This window comes from Amaranthus tricolor, chromosome 17 (genome assembly GCF_026212465.1).
Source record: "Amaranthus tricolor cultivar Red isolate AtriRed21 chromosome 17, ASM2621246v1, whole genome shotgun sequence".
NCBI lineage: Eukaryota > Viridiplantae > Streptophyta > Magnoliopsida > Caryophyllales > Amaranthaceae > Amaranthus > Amaranthus tricolor.
The window spans coordinates 20263445-20284664 of record NC_080063.1 but is presented as its reverse complement, the minus strand read 5'-3'; the positions used below and the strand labels follow the sequence as shown (position 1 = coordinate 20284664).

Genomic DNA, 21220 nt, shown 5'->3' with positions numbered 1-21220 from the left:
GCTGTAGTGCATATGTACAGCCGTACAGGTACAATTCGTACTATTTATTTAAAATTATATAGCTTTCACTCATGTTCCAGCAGTTAGCACACAAAAAAGATCAAAGCAGCAACGTACACAAAATGCTATAGTTTAGGGACTCGCTAAATAAATTTTTTTTTTAAAAGGATAAGTAGACAAATCCCAGATGATATATATATATACATGGATGTATGTTTCTTTGTTACACTAATATAGGACTAATTAATGATTAAGTAGTAAAAATTAATAGTAATAGAGAGTCTTCTCGCTGAGGTATGAAATTGTAGTTTGTGTCATTTGTCCTTGGTATTATTATTTCCCTTTAACACATGATTTGACAAATTGCTTGAATCCCTTACTCTTGTTCTTAGGAGCAGACTTGTGTAGCTGTTTATCTGCTTTCTGTGCTTCCAACTCTCCCTTCAGCTGCATACACATCTGACCCTTTAATTAATTATGTACCATTATTGGATCATGCATCTAATAATTAGTAGCACTAGACTTGGGTATTAGTAATAAATCATGAAATTAAACTAAAGAATTAATACCACGTGAAATTAGTATACCTTGAGAAAACGATCTTCCATGAGCGCAAGCCTATCAAGGAGGGTTCCTTTATGCTCAGTCTCGACGATAACATCAACAATGGGGCGGCAGGCGCTCCTTGGTGAGAAATCAAAGGAAGAAGCGACGCCATCAGTAGCACTTGCAGTTGAGCTGGGTGTGGATGGTGTTGGCGATGAACTCTTTGTAGACCTTTTGGATCCTCTTACCATCTCCTCCATATGCCTCATCTAACAAGTAATAATCAAACAATTTTAGTTTCGATTCTCAATCATCCAATAGCTAAAACAATACAATTATTAATAATGTTGTAAATAGATACCAGATTATCAAGGCGATCAAGCCTAGATAGAATAGGCTCTTGTGTCACTGCCATATAGATTAGTATTTGATCAGCAGCCTGGCTATATATGGACGATCGATTAATAATATACTCCTACAAGTCGCAAGATGATGATCACCGTTTATTATTGCTTCTGCCTCCAAACTGATCGATCACAAAATTACCAACTAACACAAACACAAACACAAACACACACAATTAGCTAAACATATATATCTACGCTAAGTGACTCCAGGCTGATAAATAAATAAATAAAATAAAGAGTTCAATGGACACGTGTCATAAATAGGACAGCTAACTTCCTTCTTATGTGGCCACGTTAGGAGCTGATTAATCCCATTCTATTCTAATAATAATAATAATAATAATAATAATAATAATAATAATAATACATGTCAGGACATGTTTTGTGTATGGGTCGGTTCTTATTGGATTTATTTTCAGTTTCGAATTAATTTAAGGCTCCATTCCAATTTCAGTTCCAATTATTATTATTATTATTATTATTATTATCAAGCCTTAGTTTGATTGGTCGCACCGCTTATGAGTTAATCTCTTTTATTCACCTTAATGGTATCATTTGATTTAACATATTTGTGAATGCAGTAATTTTATCATTAATATATTTAAATGTGCATAATTAAAAATTCTAAAAAGTTAATATATAATGATCTTTTCATTGAAAGAAATCAAACAAAAATTCAATTAATAAATAGTGTCAAAAGTAATTAAATGAGACAATAGCTTGAATATGATGCAATGATAATAACACTACTTTACATGGTAACAATAACTATAAGTACGTCTACAAAGATGACACGTCACACGTGAAATTTTCCAATCATTTCATCCCTCCCTTGTGGGCTCTATAAAGATAACACGTAAAATTTTCCAATCTTTTTAATAAATTGTATGATGACACGTAGAATTTTCTAATATTTTTGATAAATTGTATGATTTTTGTTCTTGTGCCGAGGGACTTTTCGGCCGCATTCTTCTTTATAAGTGTGAGTTGTCATCTTCCTTCCTTCTTTAGACCCTGATCATAATTCCTTAAACGAGATATATTAGATATGATGATGATGATGATGATGATGATAAGAAATTATAATAAATAAATAGGAATGCATCAAAATAACTAAGAAAAAATATCCCTTAATAATCTCAATTTTTTATAAAACTTGAATAATCTAAATTATTAGTCACTTAGATTATTGATTTTCTAATGGTAACCGACTAATTAGCTAAGTTGTTTCAATTGTCCATATGCATCCTCATACCTGAATAAGTATACCATCTAGCTTTATTATTGTCTTTTTAATTTTATTCTCTTTTTAGTTTTATTCTCTTTAAAATCCTACCCACCTCTGATATTTTATATTTTTTGCATTTATTCTATCTAAAGGAGTGAATATTATATCCTTTGTAAGATGTTCTTGTTCTTTATTGAATAACTCATCAAGTCTTAAAGTAGAATGTACTTATCAATAAAACCTATGCTAATGTTGATTTTGCCTAAATGTAAACATTTTAATTACCTCCATGTAAATAATTTAATAACCTCAAAATCATTCATCAAAAGTAAATTTTTTTTACTACTACATTAATCAATACAAGGCAATTAAAAAGTTTTCCAAAAAACTTTTGTCAAAAGAGGACAATTATCAAATTTATTTCATATTATTTCCAAAAAAAAAAATCAATATAACAATTGTCCGATGAAAAATTGATGTTGATAAATCTAGCTATCTTCCATCCACTAAGCACCCAACTATCAATAATATAAATAATTGATAGTCGTGTATATTAATTTTGAGAAAATCATCTTTAATAACAATAATACAAATTGTGTTTTTTAGTAAATGAGAAATAGTTGGATATATTTTGAATAAAAAATGCTAATATTTTAAGTTTATTTTGAGTTAATTGATAATTTAATGTACTCCTATTTTAAGTGGACAAATATAATTGGGGTTTATTAGTATGAAATATTCACTATTAAATTTAAATTGCTTTATACTTTCTTATTTTCTCTTTAGATTGCAACAAAAAGCTTTGTAATATTGTGAAATAGTGAGATTGTTTGAAATGTTCTGATGACATTGAAAAGGAGTTGAAATATATAGATGAAAAAATAGTGAAAATATATTTTATGTATTAATATTAAAATTAAACTAAGAGAGGTAAAAGAAAAAATATGGTAAAATTATAGGGATGGAGATTTTATACCATAAAGTTAATTCTATAATGGTGTGAATAATCGCAACTTTGTATTATTATTTAATAAACTAACTTTTGCTTTTAATTTGCTGTTGTGAGCATACTAATAGGGCATGCTAATAACAAACTAAACTTAAAAAGTTAAATTATTATAAAATAAAAAGTTGCTAATAGCAAATTAAAAAAAAAGGTTGAATATTAAAAAATAATTTAAAAATAAATTAGTCACAGCTAATTTCAGCTAAATGAAATGTTACATAATAATCAATTTTTTCATCACATTCAATATCGTTCCACTAGTGCCCAAATGTTTCCATTACATTTCCACCGCCGCTACGGAAATGTCTTCCTTTAGCTCTTTGAAGTCGGCGATTTTCGATAAAGAAGAAAGGAAACTGTATTCTTCCTTTACACTTAAATACTTCCATTACTACGTCTTCTATTTCTTCTCTTCGTTTAATCTTTTTTGTTTATTCTGCATTTGATGTTAGGCATTATCAAGCTCATATTAGAGGCCTCAATGCATACGATCGACACAAGAAATTCTTGAACGATTATGGTAATTTTTCCTGTTTCTCTTCGTCTTTCCTTTTTGATTTCCGTGCTTCATTGGGTTTAATCAAATTAGGCGAGATTTTATAAGTAATGCTGTTTTAGGTTTTATTTTCTTTGTCCCTCATTTGGATTAAATTTTGGGATTTTCGATGAATGACTTTGATTGAAACTAGCTTTCACAAGTTTAATGCTCTATGCAGGAAGGTGTTCTCATCTTATAGCTCTTTAAAACATGCTCTCTGACTGTGTCTATGGGTGTTTTCCATTTTCCAGGCTAGTTCATAATAATTTGGCATAAATTAAGTGCCCTACTCTTATATATGCTAGGAATAGGGCCATGTATATTCATTGTTTTTGTATAGGGGTTTATATTTATTGTTGTTGTATAGGGCTTGGACACCATGATACGTGCTAGTAAGAAGCTGTTTACTTGCATCTCCTGGTGTCCTATAGTAACTGGATGATGAACAGTCCCCTCCACCGAGGAGGATGGGGGCTACAATCATTCATACAGTATTGGTTTGATCTAGCCAACCGTATGTGATCCTTGTTCTTAATGAGAAGCTTTTTTTTTTAATTTTTGGTCAAGTTTGTGGAGGCGATGATGATATCTTTAGTTTTACCTCCTATGGTTTTCTTGTGTCATGAATTGCATATTTTCTGTCATCAAATACTAGTTCAGTTTAAAGTGTTGCTTGCATTTAGAATGTTCCTTTCCATTTTCATTTGATGCACCTTTACAGCCTATTTGGTTAGGGAAATTGAATTTCAAAGATGAAATAAAGGAGCTTAAACTCTGTTTCACGTTGTTAGTGTAAGTTTAAGTAGGAAGCATAGTGCAAAACAAGGCCGCAACGCATTGGCCACATTGTAAAGGTTAAAAAAAAATGAACCGATATAACCCACGTTGTAAAAGTGGAAAACACCAGTTACACCACATTTTGGGCCATATCAAGGAGTATTTCTATTTCATATTTTTATCGATATTTAGGCATAACGATAATCGCATCACTTCCATTATCGCATCATTATTCTGTTGCCGCAATCATGACTGTTTCTGCATTTTTGAATGAAGATATATTACCGTAAAAATATATACACTCCCTTTCGATGATTATGATTTTTGATTGCCTAAATAATATGAACACATCAAATCCTGTCATTTCGATTCAAACAATGGAAATGCTTGTTTTTTTTCTCTTCCCCTCCTCTTTTCATGTTGCCATTGAAAAGCGGATAAGCTGCTGTATTTTGAATATTAGATGGTTATCATGTTTGGCTTTTGGTTGTGGTTGAGTTTTGACTTTTGATTGAAGGTAAGTTTATGTCAGTGGTAGACATGCATGACCAGAAAAGTGTATTTGAAGTTTAACAAGCAATTATATTGATTACATTTTGTCTTGAACTATGAATGTTAAAGTGCCGGCAACATTTTGATTTTTTCCCCTTCGTTATTCAATGTTACACTTGTATGCTCTTCTTCGCTTGGAACCATCATTTTTAGTCAAAATGTTTTTTTAAAATATAGTTATATTTTTATTAATTTCGGATATTTGAATTTACTTATAATATGCGAATATCCGATATTTGACTATCAATGTATTGCGTATATCCGATATCCCATATTCAACAATTTAAAAATGTCAGATATTTGGATATCCTAATCTCAAAAAATTGATATCCGAATTTGTGTTCGATGTCTGAATTTTTAAATCGGATGTGCAATTTGAATCATAATTTCTAATCTTAGGATAAAAATCAGATATGCAATTTGAATTATAATTTTGAATCGAATATCCTAAGATTCGAATCGAATATCGATCATCAGATAGAAAAGCTCAGCTCTAACGAAGGTGGTCATATCACCAAAACAAAAAGTAGCCAAACTAAATGGAATAATACCATATTTTCATCCCAAACCTTGCCTCACTCAAAGGGCAATACCTAACATTTTCTCCAACTTCATCATTAAATTAATATGCCTTGACAATGTCCATGACATAAGGGCTAGGGCCAAAACCTTTTATATTACTCCATGGAGTACATGCATACATGATTGTCATGTTGGGATTAAGGGTCTACTACGCTACTATTTCAATTGATAGGATAACACCAAATCATGTAAGTATCCTTTTAAAGGGAGGCAATGATTGGTAGGCATTTCTTTGTTCAATTAACAAAAGTTGAGTGTGTTAATTCCTTACTGGGGAGATAGGTTATTCTAAGTTATATGTTATAGGAATTAATCAAAGGTTCTTCTAGATTAGTCATCCTGCTATATCTCTCCCAACATGGTCCAATATTTCATAGAATAGTAATGAGCCAATCTCTAAAGGACAGCCTAAGTAGTATTTGGGAATTTTCTTAAAGGTGGAGGAATATATATGATATTACCATTGTTCTTTTCCACATTGAAAAGGTGTGGAATTTATTTTCTGAAAATGCATACAGTTTATTTTTTTTATATTTTCATTTTATAGTCAAGTACTATGGGAAAGAAAGGCCCTCCAACACAAAGTTACCTATCAAAACCGACCAAGACACCCTCAAAGAAGGATACCGGTATGTGTTATTTGTTAAATTTGATGTCTTTTTTATATTGCTAGTTTAATGATTCATCTTTTGCAACTCAATGTGAATATGTCATTAAACATTGAGGAAGCTCTTCTAAGTGCAATCGTGAAGTCTTTGTATTTCAAATCTAAATTTGGTTATAGTGATGTTTTCTACTAAACTAAGTTGGGATTATTTACAATTGTTTTGTAATGTATTATGGAAGTACTTTTTTGTGTTTGTAATCATCATTTGAAAACATCTAAAGGAGCAACTGCTGTGCTTCCTATCATTATTTTCCCACCTATATTCCTATGTTAAGAATTCTGCTATCAATATTATTTTTCTTGTACGTTTAATTACCGCATTATTACACCTTAAAATAAGGGGGATTTAAGGCAACTTTTCTATTCGTTTCAATCGTTCCCTAATCAGCACCTAATTTACATTCTTTTTTGAATCTAAATAAGATTGTTCAAAAGGAACTTTCTTTATACATTTAATTACTGCATTATTAGTGTTCTAAAAAAGAACTGTATGCATCTTCAATTATATCGTATTGTGCAAATGTTCTCTATGGATAACGTGTTACATTTTGTGCCATAGGGATATAGTTCTAAAACAATGAACACTATTCGCGTGTACTCTTAGCTCTTTATCGTTATATGTTTTATAATTTTTTATGAATTTATGATGTAATTTTTATACTTTTAAGTGGCTATGATGTGATTTTGTTATTAAGTGGCTGCCTGTTCCTTAGGCTATTCAGTTGTTTACTGAGGTTCTCTTTATGCCAAATAGCACAATTTTACAAGTCTATAATCAATACCTGTTCAAAGCTCTGGTTAATTTGTCTCTGGCACAACTCCTATTTCTCTTAGTACTACCCGTGCTTTTTATTTTAAGGTTCATTCGCACTGAAGAAGATGATTTGGACCCATCATGGGAGCAAAGGCTAGTCAAGCGTTATTATGATAAGCTCTTTAAAGAGTATCCTTCGTGGCTTTACCAACTGTTTGTTCCATTCAGCTGATCATCAAAATAGTTTGAGATTTCTTTGGTTGAAGTTTTTTTTTTTTCACATTTAAGTTCTCTTGTTTCTTTTGCCTCAAGTAGTCTCAAGTTTTGTTTGTTTGGATTTAACATGTTGCTGCATTTTATAATGGTTGTTGCTTGTTCGAAGCCTTGACTCAATGCAGATATTGCATAGCTGATATGTCAAAATACAAGAGTGGAAAGGTACTTAAATTAGCTATTTTGGTGTGCATCTATTTGGCAAGGTTGAGGAGTAATGATTACTTATAGTGATGGCAATTCAGTCCAAATCCGACCCTAGTCCGACTCGATCCAAGGAAAATAATTCGATTCGCGTCCGAGGAAAAGGTTATCCGACTCCAACTCCGACTTCACGATCCGAATCCGAGTTAGAAACGGACCGGAGTTGGACTTTATTAAAAATCCGACCCTCCGACCCGACTCCAACCCTGAAGGAAATCCGATTTTGATTTTGACTTTTAACCCAATATTTTGTTTCCTTTAAAACTCTAGACGTGACTAATTCAAGCTCTCTCTCATACTAATCGTAATTTTCGATTTTGAAAAACTACTTGGTATTTTTATTTAGATCAATCAATCAAGATACGACAAATCAGATCAAGAGAAATAAAATACGTCAAATCAAAATGCGAGAAAATTTTGTTAAATTATAATATTAGGAATATTTTTCATGTTAAACTTTAATTCAAAGTACATATTTTTTTGTTAAATTGTATTTGAAAAATATATTTTGTTAACTTCGTATGCTTTAAATCATTAGTACAACATCACAACGATAAAGTTTGATAATAATCCGACTCAGTATCCGACTCCGTTGGAGGTCCGAGAGTCCGAGTCGGGGCAAACTTAAAGTATGCATAATCCGACTCCGAGTGGAGGTGGACTGAAAAAAAAGTTCGACTAAAATCCGGAGCAAAGTCGGAGTAATCCATTGCCATTCCTAATTACTTATCATCCTCTTTCACAGATTGGCTTGAGGTGGAGAACAGAAAAAGAAGTTATATCTGGAAAAGGTAACTTTACTATGGACATGCTGGTGATTGTTGGACTTTCATTATGTTTTAGCATAAATTTAAATTAGCATGCTGAACATTGTTCTAGCTTAGATTTTTGATATTCTGTTCTAAAGTGGTGAAATGTGGTCTTCAGTCTTCTCTTTTTTTTCTGGGTGACAACCGGCAAGGGCCTAACAAATACCGAGTGCTGAGAAGGTTAAAACATATGGTCCAGAGTATCTTGAGCAATGAAGAAAAACTCTTGTTTTAATCATTGACAAAGTTTTTCCAAATAATATAGTACACTTTCTGTGAAGCATGGTTTAGGCTTTACTATATGGCCAATTTGCACACTTTAGCTATTGCACTGCGGTTGCACAATCAATGAGCGAGACACTGCTACAACAGCTATCCATTTCAAATCAATGGCCACTATGTTTTCTATGAAGATTTTATGCAACATTTGACTTTGTATCTGTGTATACCAAAAGAAGGCGTGCCTAGGCCTTGTCGTGCTGAGGCCTACTGTGCACCTGCTCAAATGCTTAGAAATGCATAGCATTTGATTTGAAGTGCACTGAAAAAACAGTTTTTTATTTTCGAACTTGTTCTGGCTGCTTGTACATTGAAGTTCTATGCGATTTATTTATTTAATAGCATATAGATAGGATGATCTATATTGTAAATTTTCTGTCTGTTGGTTTGTATGTTTGTCTAGTATCATGTTAGTGGGTGTGCCAAGTTGTTTTTATATTGGCTATAACTATAAGGTTATATTGGGAATAGATTATTTGTAAAAGGCTTCTTTTACCATGTTTTGTGTATGTGAGTGACTTGACACAAATTTAACGTAGTGAACTTTGATGCTTAAGGAAGTGTGTATAAGGAATTAGTCACCTCACTGGTGTTGCTGGAAGTAATTAGGTTTCTTGTTTGTCAGGGCAGTTCATTTGTGGTAACAAGCATTGTGAAGAAAAAACTGGATTGGCTAGCTTTGAGGTAATCACTTTATTGGTTAGTAGATTATTGGTTCTTCACTAAATTATTTTTGTTTGAAGACCCTTTCATAATGTTAGAACCTTTTTTGAAATCATTGTTAGATTTGATGAGTGGGATTTTTAGGCACCCTAAGTTTTTCTAAACTCCCTATGATTCAACTATGTGTTATCTTAGCCTTCTAATGTGCATCATGTATGTTAGTGCATTTGGTGGTACTGTGATAGCTTTGACATAAGGATTATTGATATTAGGAATTTGATAAGCTACTCTCTTTGTCTCATTTTAAGGGCTACATAAAACAAGGCACAAGTTTATAGGAAAGTAAAAGTGTGGAGAGGAAAATAAATTGGGTACTACAGTCCAATATTGGATAATTGGAGTTAAAAAGTAAGTGCAAACTTGCTAAAATAGGTTTGTTGCGGACAACATAAAAAGGAAAAATTGTGTATTATAGGTTTGAAGGAAGAATTTTTTTTTCGTGTGCTTAGCAATGTGCAGTATGCACTATGCACCATTGCAGGTGCACTGTGTATGAACCAGGTGCATGACATGCATTGGTTAAGGGAAGACTCTCTAGAGAGGGCTGTTTGAAGGCTTATCATATGATTCATAGGGACAAGCTAGAGGATGATTGGATACGAGGAGGGACTGAAACTAGGAAGAGAAGTGATTAACTAGTTTGTTGAGGCACATCATGCAATAAGTCGGAGCTGTCCAAGCGACAAGTCATCGCCAAGCAACAAGCAGCACTGCAATTTTAGACAGAATCCACACTGAGTTGGCATTTTTCGTCAGTTTTGTTCGTTACAAGTTTTTGATTAGAATTATAGTTAGACTAGAAATTTATTATCATGGAGTTGATGAACCACCGTACACTATTACTTTTGTCATTTGAGTTATGTTTTGCTTAGGTGGTTGAGTCTTGTATAAACCCACACATCTCATGAATAAAAAACAGTTTTAGGAGATAATAAATGCTATTCAATGATGTTATAAATTGCATCGAACTGTTGTTCAATTGTGATTTGAGTTTGCTTGTGTGTGACCAAGTGAGCAATTCAAATCCTCTCACCTTTCTACGTGAGTGTGTTGCTTCGACTTGTTTCAGCCTTTGAGAGTGGACAACAAAATCAAAATAATCAGATAGGGTTTATGAAGAAGTGACGGATTTCCCTTATGCACAATTGAAATCATTTCTTCTAATTTAGAAAGTGAGCCCTAGGATGGAATATTTATATCGCTTTTGGATTTGATATGTTTGCTTTGAACAATTGTGCTTGAACATGTCTTTACTTATTTTATGATCAACACGGTCATGTTTTAGAGTGTTATTATTTGAGCCCTTATCTTTGTTGTTTGGGCCCACTGTTCAACTGCACTACCACCTTTGCCACCTAGTTGCAGCGTTCCGGTGGTGGTGGTGGCCGGGGGGGCTGAGGTGTTTACATTTGTTGCTGGTGGTCAGGCTATTAGTTCAGATCTTGGCGGTGAGGGTCAAATGGTGGGCGGAAATGTCATCCTGTTGGTACTTGGTGGGATGATAAGAGGTAGGCGGTCAATGGTAGTCAGGGTGTGCTGACAATCAAAGGGTGGTCTTAGTGGTGAGAAGAATGAGCCCATGGCGGGTGAGGGGATTCCAGAAGAGAAGTTTGTTGGTAATTTCTTTCAGAAAAGTTGGAGAAAGGGACTAGGAACAATATAGAACAGAAACAACAGGAATTTTGTAGAACTGGTCCCTTCCCCATTCCTGATTACCTTCAATCACACATGGCAGTGCACACCCCCTTTTTTTCTATGAAGTCATAAAGTTTGAGCTTGTTCTCAAGCATGATGGATTCCAATAATAACAAATGTAAGAATTACCTTCGAAATGTTTAGAGGAAGCATTATGGTTAAATCAAGTTGCATAGAGTTTATAATATCAAATATATCATGTCCAACCTATAGGATTATTCAAGGGTTTGAAATTTGAGGAATAACTCTTTTATTTGAATTACGTAGTGTAAATGATCTATAGACTAGCGCACTCATGGTTGGTTCGCAACTAGGTGACTGTTAATTTTCATCAGTATTCATTTGATTGCTTTGCGGAAGTGTTTTTTCTATACGTAGTCATACTTTTTCACATGCATAACGGGTGCTTTGGTTTATTGGGCATACCTGGTGTCTTGTTTATCTTTGTTGGTATTTGGAAAGATGAATATAATTTGATACACTTGTATATTGTGTCAATTGTTTTGAAGGTCAAATGATCTTGATTATGGTATGTGTTGCAACTAAGAGCTTTGTCTCGTATACCTATTTTATTGTTTATTTTAATCTTGATTACTATAACCTGTACTCCTCACTATATATCATGTACTATTGTACAAGTAAAGGGCTGTTCTCCTCACTATATTTCAATTGAACTAAACCGAACTAAATAAAATTGAACCAAACTGGGCTTTTTAGCTGATCAAATTCAAGCTAAAGTAGATTAAAGGAAAACTTGTGAAGTGAAAATGTGAGTAAAATTTGTGAGCTCTGAATCAATGGGATCTACTAGAACTTGAATTAAGTTTGAAAGAATATGCCCCAAGTCTTGGTTCAGTAAGTGTTTTGCGTCGTCGTATTCAGCAAGTCTTAGGTTAGTCTGCTTACCTCGTTTGTAGATCCTTAGTTATTTGTGAATCTGGCTTGAGTGATGAGTATTTGGGGCAGAATGGTCGAAGGGGATATGCATGGTAGGTAGAGTTAGACTACTAGGACTGATTTATGGTTCATACAGCAGATTCACTATTTTGGGATTAAGACCGAAAATGTTCTTGCATTTATTTTATAATCTATTTACTTGTGTTTCAGGTGAACTTTTCTTATTTTGAAGCAGGAGAAAACAAGCAAGCTCTTGTCAAACTGGTGGTATGTGAGAGGTTAGTGACTTCTCTGGTGGATGCTTACTATTTTCACTGTAGATGTGAGTCGTGCATAGAACTTGGTTTGCAAATGTTATATTGATGAATCTGTACATAATGAACTGGTTGTGCCTTTTATAGTCTTTTGATTCGGTTGTGCTTATCACTGTACTTCTATGTTATAATGCAAAGGGAGAAATTGGGCTGTGTGGTTGCCTATGGGTGGTTGACGGCTGTACTGGATGTTTATACCAGCTCGTTTAGATAAAATTGTTTGTACGGCTGTACCTTGCATTCTACGAACTAAGACAACCTCGGTTATTTATGAGTGACTGCTCCTATATAGGTGTGCAGAAAAACTACACTTTAAAAGAAATAGAGAAAGAAAGTTGATGGAAAGCCAACAGAGAGAGGATTCTAAGAAAAACAGGTATTATAGAAAAAACTGCTATTGACTATTCAGATTTTATCTATTTTTATAAAACTGATTTATGAGATGAGATGCACAATTGGATTAACCAATTTGATGATTTATGCCTTGTTCAGTATTAGGGTTACTGATGCAGTCTCTTTGTCTTTTTAGAAAAACACGAATTGATGAGGAGTTGGATGATGAAGATAAGAGCATTGCCAGAAGCAGAACTAAGTCGGAACATGGGGATAAGGAAACCTCGAAGAGACGGAGGTAATGATGTTTCTCTATAATTTTTGATTTAAGTAGTATGCTCTCTTCTGAGATCTCACTATTTATGTATATATAATTTGATTCCAGGAAAAGATCTAGTGATGGTGATACTACTGACGAAGAGGCTGATGGAAGCAGAGGCGGAAAGAAAAAAGGTTCTAGACCTGTTGTCTTCGTTGAATGTTACCTCATGTTTGTCCGTAGTTTTGGTTGGGTGTTGCGATCTCATGGTCGCTGATTTTTTCATACCCTACCTTAAATTAAAAGTGACTTTTGACGGGTATAAAAATGTTTTTATGCACGTAAATAGTATTCGTTATCTACTCAAAATTCAATACGGATAAAATACAGTGAATAGAACCTTGAGCAACTAGTAAACCAGGAGTTCATACTAAACTATTTTCCTTAAGTGTTTTGTAAAGTCTTCCGCAGTTTTGCTGCACTGTATGCAGGCAGAGGCAGAGATGTTATAATTTTTTTCAGTCGCTGTGCAGGGATACTAATTTTTTCTATTTATGCTACACTGACAGGGAAAAGGGCCTTAGCTGTAGGAGCTGATCACGATGACAATGAAACTTTTGATGAGTTTTTGGAGGGAATGTTTCCGTGATGTTGCTGTTGCAGCGTTTAATATTCTGTAAGTTTACAACTAGTGTTACGAAACTCAAGGTTACCCGCACATCTGTGTAGCTGTAAAATGTAAATATTGGACTCTCATCTCTTCTCATATCCAAACCAAATGTTTTGATTAGTACTCATGTAATGCAGAACAAGACACGGAAACCATTTTCTTATTAGTCTCGATTGGATACTTGGAGGGCCTACTATGTTATTTTATTTTATTTTTATTTTTATAGTGGGCTTAGTCATTATAAAAGTAATTGCACAGTTCATTTCTAAACAATGGGTGATGGTTAACATAAAATATAGATTAGCGTGGCATTGTGATATGTGATCATGGGACGTCAGTAATGGTCCCAATCCCAATTTATAGTTTTGTCCTTGTGTTAACGTTAAAAGCTGATGTGATCATCAACGACCCCTTGTTATCCTGGTGGACGTGGATTTATAGATCCTTGTGGGCCAACTTTGAGATATATATCTTTTCCAGAATGCTTAAATATTATTATTCATCAATGATTTTTTTTGATTTCTTTTGAAATTAAAATTTTGACGTTGTTGTTAAATCTGTATATGTAAGTCATTCTAATCTATATTTTTGTGGTGAGCAGGCACTTTTTCTTGTTCATGCAAAGCAATTCACGGCCATGGTTCACTAAAGATGACAATCTTCAGATAAAGTTTTCTTCATCCCTTTATGTTGATTATAATTAAAATGAGGCTGGACACAATCTATGTTGGACGGACTTTGTACATATTTGGTTTTATTTATTGCCATTTATAGTGATTGTAATTGGTATTTGGAACTAATTTGCATGTACTTGATCCTGTTCATTAAACATCACTCTAGTCTACTATTCTTCCTCAAGTTTTATCAGATGGTAAAAGTAAAAATTGAGGTAGGAAAGTTACATTTGCATTGTTTTAAATTGCAAATTTAATTACAATTTGAATAAAGCAAATTTTGACAGTATTTTTGGTGGGTGATGCTAGCTTAGAGGATGGGAGTGGAGGGAGTACGGAGATCTTGTAAATTTGGCATAAAAGAAAGTACAAGAGACGAAAACAGAGGCCTACTTGCTTTGTTTTGTATCCAAAATTTAAAAAAAGAGGAGAGAAGAGAAATGGGAAAGGAAAAAAAAAAAAATGTTTCTCCCTCTGAGAGTCTCTCATCGTTTGCTTGTTGCTTGCTAATGTCAGATGTGAGGTCAGAGGTGTGATTTTGTTGATTGTGGTAGCTAAATGGTGCACCACGTGTCTATTCGAATAGCACGTGCAGGTAGGCGCGTGGTTGCATTACCAGGTGGAAATGATATTTTGAACTGTACCTGTAACAGTAAATATGATTCCGGAGGCTTTTTGTTTATGTATTCCTAATTTTTAGGAAAAATTATTGTGAATAATATAATTTTTTGTTAGTTTTTTTATAATAATACTAATTATTAATTAATCATGAATAATACCAACTTAAAAGGGTGTTGTAACACCCCTGAATTTCAGACCCTTCAGGGGTGTCACTTGTGGAAATAAATAATTATTTAAATAGGAAAAAGAAAGATGACGTTTGAAAACTTCCAAACAAAGTCCTACGGAAATTTCGGCAGCATCTGCCTTGAAATTTGACGCGCCGAAGATTTAGACAAACGATAAATCATCATAATGAAGAGGCATCAATGGCCTCGTAACAGAATCACGGCGGAAAGGTCATCGCCAAAACCTCTGTCGACATGCTAAGCATGGATCGTGGTTCCCATGTAAACGCTTGGGTTTTCCAAGCAAAAAGATAATCCACTGTACAAGCCATTCAAGATACTATAACAAAATATAAAACGATATAAATCTTTGCAGCGGAACGAATTACATCAAAAGGAGGATTCATGCCTCAACCAAAACATATACACTTTCAATTCGAAAACACATGTAGCGTCAAAAATGGTTCGAACAGGGCACGCGTCAAGGTTCTCACTCGATTTCCCCCCCCATATGCAATGCAAGGAAACTCCAAAACCTGCAAGACCTATCTACGACGTCCCTGCTGCTCAACGTAAAGTCGTAGACCAAACGTGTCATAGCAGGGCCATCAGAGACAAGCCGTCAACAAGGAAACAAGCAGTACACGTCAGTATCTAGCAACAAGTTATATATGCAACCAACAATCAATTCAACAAGATGAGAGAAGATAGACACTCCAATGTATAAAAATCTACTCCAACCATTCCTCACTTCTGTGCACTTCTCAATGCCTTCACCATTTTCTATTCCTTCCTTAATTCCACGTATCATCTTTTGTGACTAGAGGCCACCATATTGGGGTTTGCAAGACCCACATGGCAACACCTCAGCCAAGGGCGGTGACGGCCATGCCGGCGCCCAATGGCAAAGTATGATCATACCCCCGTACAGCGACCATATATAGATGATCCATGCCTCCGGGAACTAAACCAACTGGGGTACCAATCCAGTGGAGTCACAGTAACATCCAACTTAATATCTCATCAATAAGGGACTCATTCCCATTCCATCTCATATAATCCAACATTCTACTCTCGCGATATCAGAACTCAATCTCTACTATCTTTACAACTGATTTTCACTTGTAACACAAACTTAACCGTATTTAAATAGCAAATCATATTCAACCTAGTTCGTATAATATTATCACGCAAGGAAAATAGATTGAAGATGCATGCAAGAATCAGTTACTGCGTGTACTTACCTGCACTGCAAGACGACAGCCACAAAAATCGCTTCGAAGGGGTTCTTACGCCCCTCTTATGAACCGGGCACCTATACACGTTTAAAGTAAGACTAATAAGCCTACTTCACATCATTTACGAAGCACCGACTCCATACAAGCTACGCTATTAGCCAATTAAGTTTCGATTCAAGCTAATACGCATTCTACGCATACTCATGTAATAAATTCAACCCATGTTCATACATGAACTACGCCATCAATTCCAATCAAACCATAACATTAGATTCTAGTCAGGTTTATATCAAGATATGTTCAAGAACACGTAATACATGACGTTACACTTAATAACAATCATATCACCTATGATAGTAGTGGTTTATTATTTTTCCAAGGTTTTTAGAGTGAAACGATTAAGAATAAATTAGATTTGTAGCTTGGCGAATCAATAACGATTCGTATAATTTGGGTCAAAGTCACCCAACTTAGCAACCGAGCTCAAAACTAACCACCTCATCAACGACTATAACCACGATAATACTTTCATTAATGACAATCGCTAACTTAATCCATTTCAGTAATTATTATTATCGTTTACTCTACAACAATGGATATTAACAATACTAGTCACCATTCATCCAAACCACAAAAATAGTATATACTACTTTTAATTCATCCACCCCTAACTTATTCAAGTTCAATTCACACTTTCAAATGCTTACCCACTTTAAATCCTATTAAGATATAACTTAATCCAAGCTAAGATTCATGAATTTACCCAAATTACTACCTTTAAATTCATCATAATATAAACCCTAATCATTTTATTTCAATGATAATTCTTTTAACTACTACCCATACTATAATTCAATGAGACTAATACAATATACAATCAACACACAACTCATGAACATGGTAGATTCTAATTAAAATTAGCAAATCAATCAATTGAAAAGTGAGATGCTTACAAAGATCAAAACTAGCAAGAATGGTAAAGAGGAGGATGAAGGTCGTGGTGGTGGTGCACGAAAGCCAAGAATGGCTGGAGAAGACCTTAAATCGATAGCAGCTAGCGGCTGCTGCTGGTTTGGCTGCCGGCTAGACACAGCGAGAGAGGAGGGGGTGTGCTGCGGTGGCTGCTGCTTGCGTGGGGAAGGAGAAGCCGGCTGCTGCTGCTGGTTTGGAGGAAGAAGAGCGCAGCCCTTGCTGCTGCTTGCGAGTGAAGCTGTCGGTTGAGGGAAGTGGGAAAGAGGCGCACGGGAAGAGAGAGGAAGAAGGAGAAGGAGAAAACGGCTTGTCTTCAATGTTTAGGGTTTCGTGGGTCTTTAACCGTTTTCTTTTTTTTTTTTTTTTTTTTTTTTTTTTTTTTTTTATCTCGGTTCATTTTGTTGCAAGATCCAACTAAGAGACTCACCTTCGCGGCCTCATACATTTTAATAAAATAATCATTTTGATTCGAACCTCTTTATTTGAGAAGTCGTAACTATATTTTTAGTATATATATAAGTCGACATTTAAATCCATATGTGAAAGAAATTTATTAAAACTAATTCGGAAATAATTATATAATAATTGTAAAATCTTTAAAAACTATTAAAATATTAAGTGATTACGTCATTAAAATGTCGGGGTGTTACAGGTGTTTTTTTAGAAAATTTCTAAAATGTTAAAAATCTTACTATAGATGATTATACGACAAAAAATTGGTAAATTAGTTAAGAAAAATTTGCAAAAAAACACCTTATTAACACCAGTTTTTTTTGTAAAAAAACACCTTAAATTTTTTTTTTTGTAAAAAAACACCTTTTAAGAGACTTTTTATTAAAAAAAAAACACTTTAAATCAGTTTCCTGTGACTTGTCAATTTTCCGGCGTTGAATATGCCATTTGAGCTCAAAAGTCAACGCCTGAAAATTTGAAAAGGTGTTTTTTTACAAAAAAAAACTAGTTTTATAAGGTGTTTCTTTGCAAATTTTCCATTAGTTAATAAACTAAAGTTAGTACTCCCTCCTATTCAGCTTATGAGTCCCATTTTCTTTTATGGTCAAGTTATTTTAATTGTCCCATTTCTATTTTTGGTATGGGTTTTTGACTTTTATGCCCTTTGCAACTTTATCCGATTTTCAATTATATCCTCCATTACCCATACTAATTTTCCTTCCTTACATTAAAAAAACTCATAATACCACTTTCTTTCCTACCACTTTTGACTCTTCTTAAAACCCGTGAAAAGTCAAATGGGATTCCTAAGGTGAATAGGAGGGAGTATTATTTTAGAAAAATGCCCCTCTAAGTTGGTACTCCTTTCGTTCTCTAATGTTCTTATCATTTAGAATATTCCACCTAAAATGGAGAGAAATTTGATTATGTTTTTGACATATTTAAATGGTAAAATATATCCATGAAATCTCATTAGATTCGTTTTAATATATGCTTTTTTATTATATATTTTTTATAATTTTTTATTATATGTATTTAGAGATATTGAGGTTTAAAATTTACATTGAAAATTGTGCAAAAAATAAATGGGAAGAATAAAAAGAAATAAAGAGATATTATTTATGGTTAATCAATAATTAGTATTATTATAAGAAAATAATTCAAAAACTGCATTATTTACGGTAATTTTTCTTTATTTTATTTATTTAATATAAAAATAAAGAGATTTACGGCCACGCCGTCCTTGCTATCATTTAACTCATAATATCTATTCTCTGGTATCAACACCTGTCCTTTTAGAGATTTTGTACTCGTGTCTTGTAGTTGTTGCTATGATCCCCACCATATTCGTATATCATGTTTCCCATTACACGTGGTTGCGTGGTAACCAATTTCAATATCACCATTCACCGCCATCCGCCAGCTTATTCTCTCTTCTCCTCTCTCCTCTCTCTTTTACAACTCTCCACTACTTTTGTATATTTGTACTATTACTAGTACGAGTATGCCTATATCTATGTGTTTCGAATATTCTCTTAGTCACACTATTTTCTTTTAATTATTATCACTATCACTTATTATTCAAATCATAAACTATGAGCTTTTTGAGGAATTCAGACTATGTACAATTCACAACTATAATTACATAACCAATGTCTTAATGTTTATATTTATATTTTATATCATTGTATGTCCTCTTAATTGAAGTTATTTTATTTGTGGCAGAGAAAATGAAATACATTGAAATAACCATGGGTTAGCTTAATGATTTAAAGCTTTTTTTTATTTTTTATCCTTTTAATACTTCACACTGATATTAAAAGTCTAACGTGATAAGAGGGTATGACTTGAATTTTATCCATTCCTTAGTTTTAACTAAATATTCAGAATGAAGTTTGAGGAGAGTATGTGTGTATGTACATTTTTAATCCTAAAGAGCACTTGTGTTTTCAACCAATAAATGAAATATGTAGGCATTTGTTGAGTATGCTTAGATGTGAAGATATATATTGTGGATTCTGTCATGAGGTACCAATCCACATTAATTGGTGGGATCGACAGATTAATGATGGGTGATGTCCTCTCAGTATTATTTACGTTATAGACAGCTGATATCTCGTCGCATTTGTATTTAGTGTAAAGGAGTATTATACTATTTTAATGGCTTTGTTAGTATTGGATTTGGAGGAGGAGGAAAGGGGAGGAGAACGGGAAGAAGAGAGTTTCCCCGTGAAATTTGGACCCAACCCTCACTGTGTTTTCTCTTCTTTATTTATGTAATTTAAATTAACATTATTAATAATTAAACTGTAACTTGTTATTATTTGTTAAAACTTTATTTTGACTGTCAAATGTGAATGCTTTATTTGTAGTTGTTAAAAATTAGAGTATTCTAAAAGTCATTCATCGTGCTTTTATTTACTAATTAATACTCCTACTTACTTGTATGACTTATGTTAATGAAACCCATGTGTGAGGTTGATTTTAACTATTTTTACTTCTTTATTTATTGATTGACTTGGTAAATATAAATACTCTGAATATCCTAATTCCTATGTGCGATTCTGTGGAAGGATTTACCAAAACAAAGACAACACTAGGGAATTGTTGACATCGTCTTGCTTTGTGCTTCTCCTAAACACACATCTTTTTACACTGGCTGGAATTAGATTCATCTTTTTTATTAATCTTTTCCCTCATTATATGTCTTATTTCAACTATTCTTATCTAATTAACTATATTTTTAGTGTGTCATCGCCAAAATACAAATAATAATACAATCATACAATTATAAAATATAATTTCATTCTAATATTTATAATTATTTTCTTTCTATACTTATTAAAATAGGAATATTCTATTCTAAGAGTACATAACAATAAACGTATAACTATGGTTATGTATTTCATTGATTCAGTCGTCCTCGATTTGATATATGGATATATGTATGTTTTCCCTATCCTCCATTTTCTATTATTATGTACAATTATTCCATCTTCTATTATTGTGTATGTACAATTATCATTATGTATATTAATTTAGTTGCATAGAATCTCCTTAATTAAACTTTACATACAAAATATACTAACAAGAAGAATTATAGTCTGGTAGTTGAAGGTTTCCTTTGTCCTTGTGATCAACATTTGATTTTCGTCATTTATAAGGAGTAATTATCGTTGCATAAAAGATTCTATAGACTTATCCGAAGATAAAAAATAAAACAAGTTGTTGCATCACCTACGCTATTAAAACTTGGCTTGAAAATACTTCTCCCCTTGTTTTTTAGGCTTCTTAATCATTTTCATGCTACATTAATGTTTTTTAACTTTTCTCTCATATCAATACAATACATAAAAGTAATCAAAACACTGTTGATTGAAAAGTTGCCTTGATTAAAAGTTTCAACAGTAATTTTGTTAGTGACTAATCCAACCATGGACGGATGGACCATTTCCTTGGTGTTGGCTGTTGGTTCACAAATCAAAAAAAATAAGTTTTTACTCTATAATGAAGCTCTTAGTCTAATGCAAGGAGATAGAAATTTCCTTAACAGGGACACCAAAGTTTAAAGAACAAGTCTTG

General features: G+C 33.3%; 2 protein-coding genes across 3 annotated transcripts; one reads left to right on the top strand and one right to left on the bottom strand.

Moving 5' to 3' along the window:
* Window positions 1-140: 140 nt before the first annotated feature.
* LOC130804265 (uncharacterized) lies at window positions 141-1125 on the bottom strand. Of its 2 annotated transcripts, none has more exons than XM_057668648.1 (3): window positions 908-1125; window positions 588-815; window positions 141-459 (listed from the first exon to the last, which is right to left on the bottom strand). In XM_057668648.1, exons 1-3 carry the CDS (start codon window positions 959-961, stop codon window positions 334-336), a joined length of 408 nt encoding a protein of 135 aa, XP_057524631.1. In that variant the 5' UTR covers window positions 962-1125; the 3' UTR covers window positions 141-333. The 2 variants fall into 2 exon arrangements, with proteins under 2 accessions (XP_057524631.1, XP_057524632.1); XM_057668649.1 differs by having other exon boundaries at window positions 141-447.
* A 2287-nt stretch (window positions 1126-3412) lies between these two features.
* Window positions 3413-14476, top strand: LOC130804016 (uncharacterized). The gene is made up of 13 exons (XM_057668304.1): window positions 3413-3545; window positions 3640-3707; window positions 6184-6265; window positions 7163-7246; window positions 7456-7495; window positions 8280-8325; window positions 9248-9306; window positions 12148-12215; window positions 12544-12627; window positions 12781-12882; window positions 12970-13037; window positions 13413-13519; window positions 14115-14476. Exons 1-12 carry the CDS (start codon window positions 3490-3492, stop codon window positions 13490-13492), a joined length of 837 nt encoding a protein of 278 aa, XP_057524287.1. The 5' UTR covers window positions 3413-3489; the 3' UTR covers window positions 13493-13519; window positions 14115-14476.
* Window positions 14477-21220: the final 6744 nt, after the last annotated feature.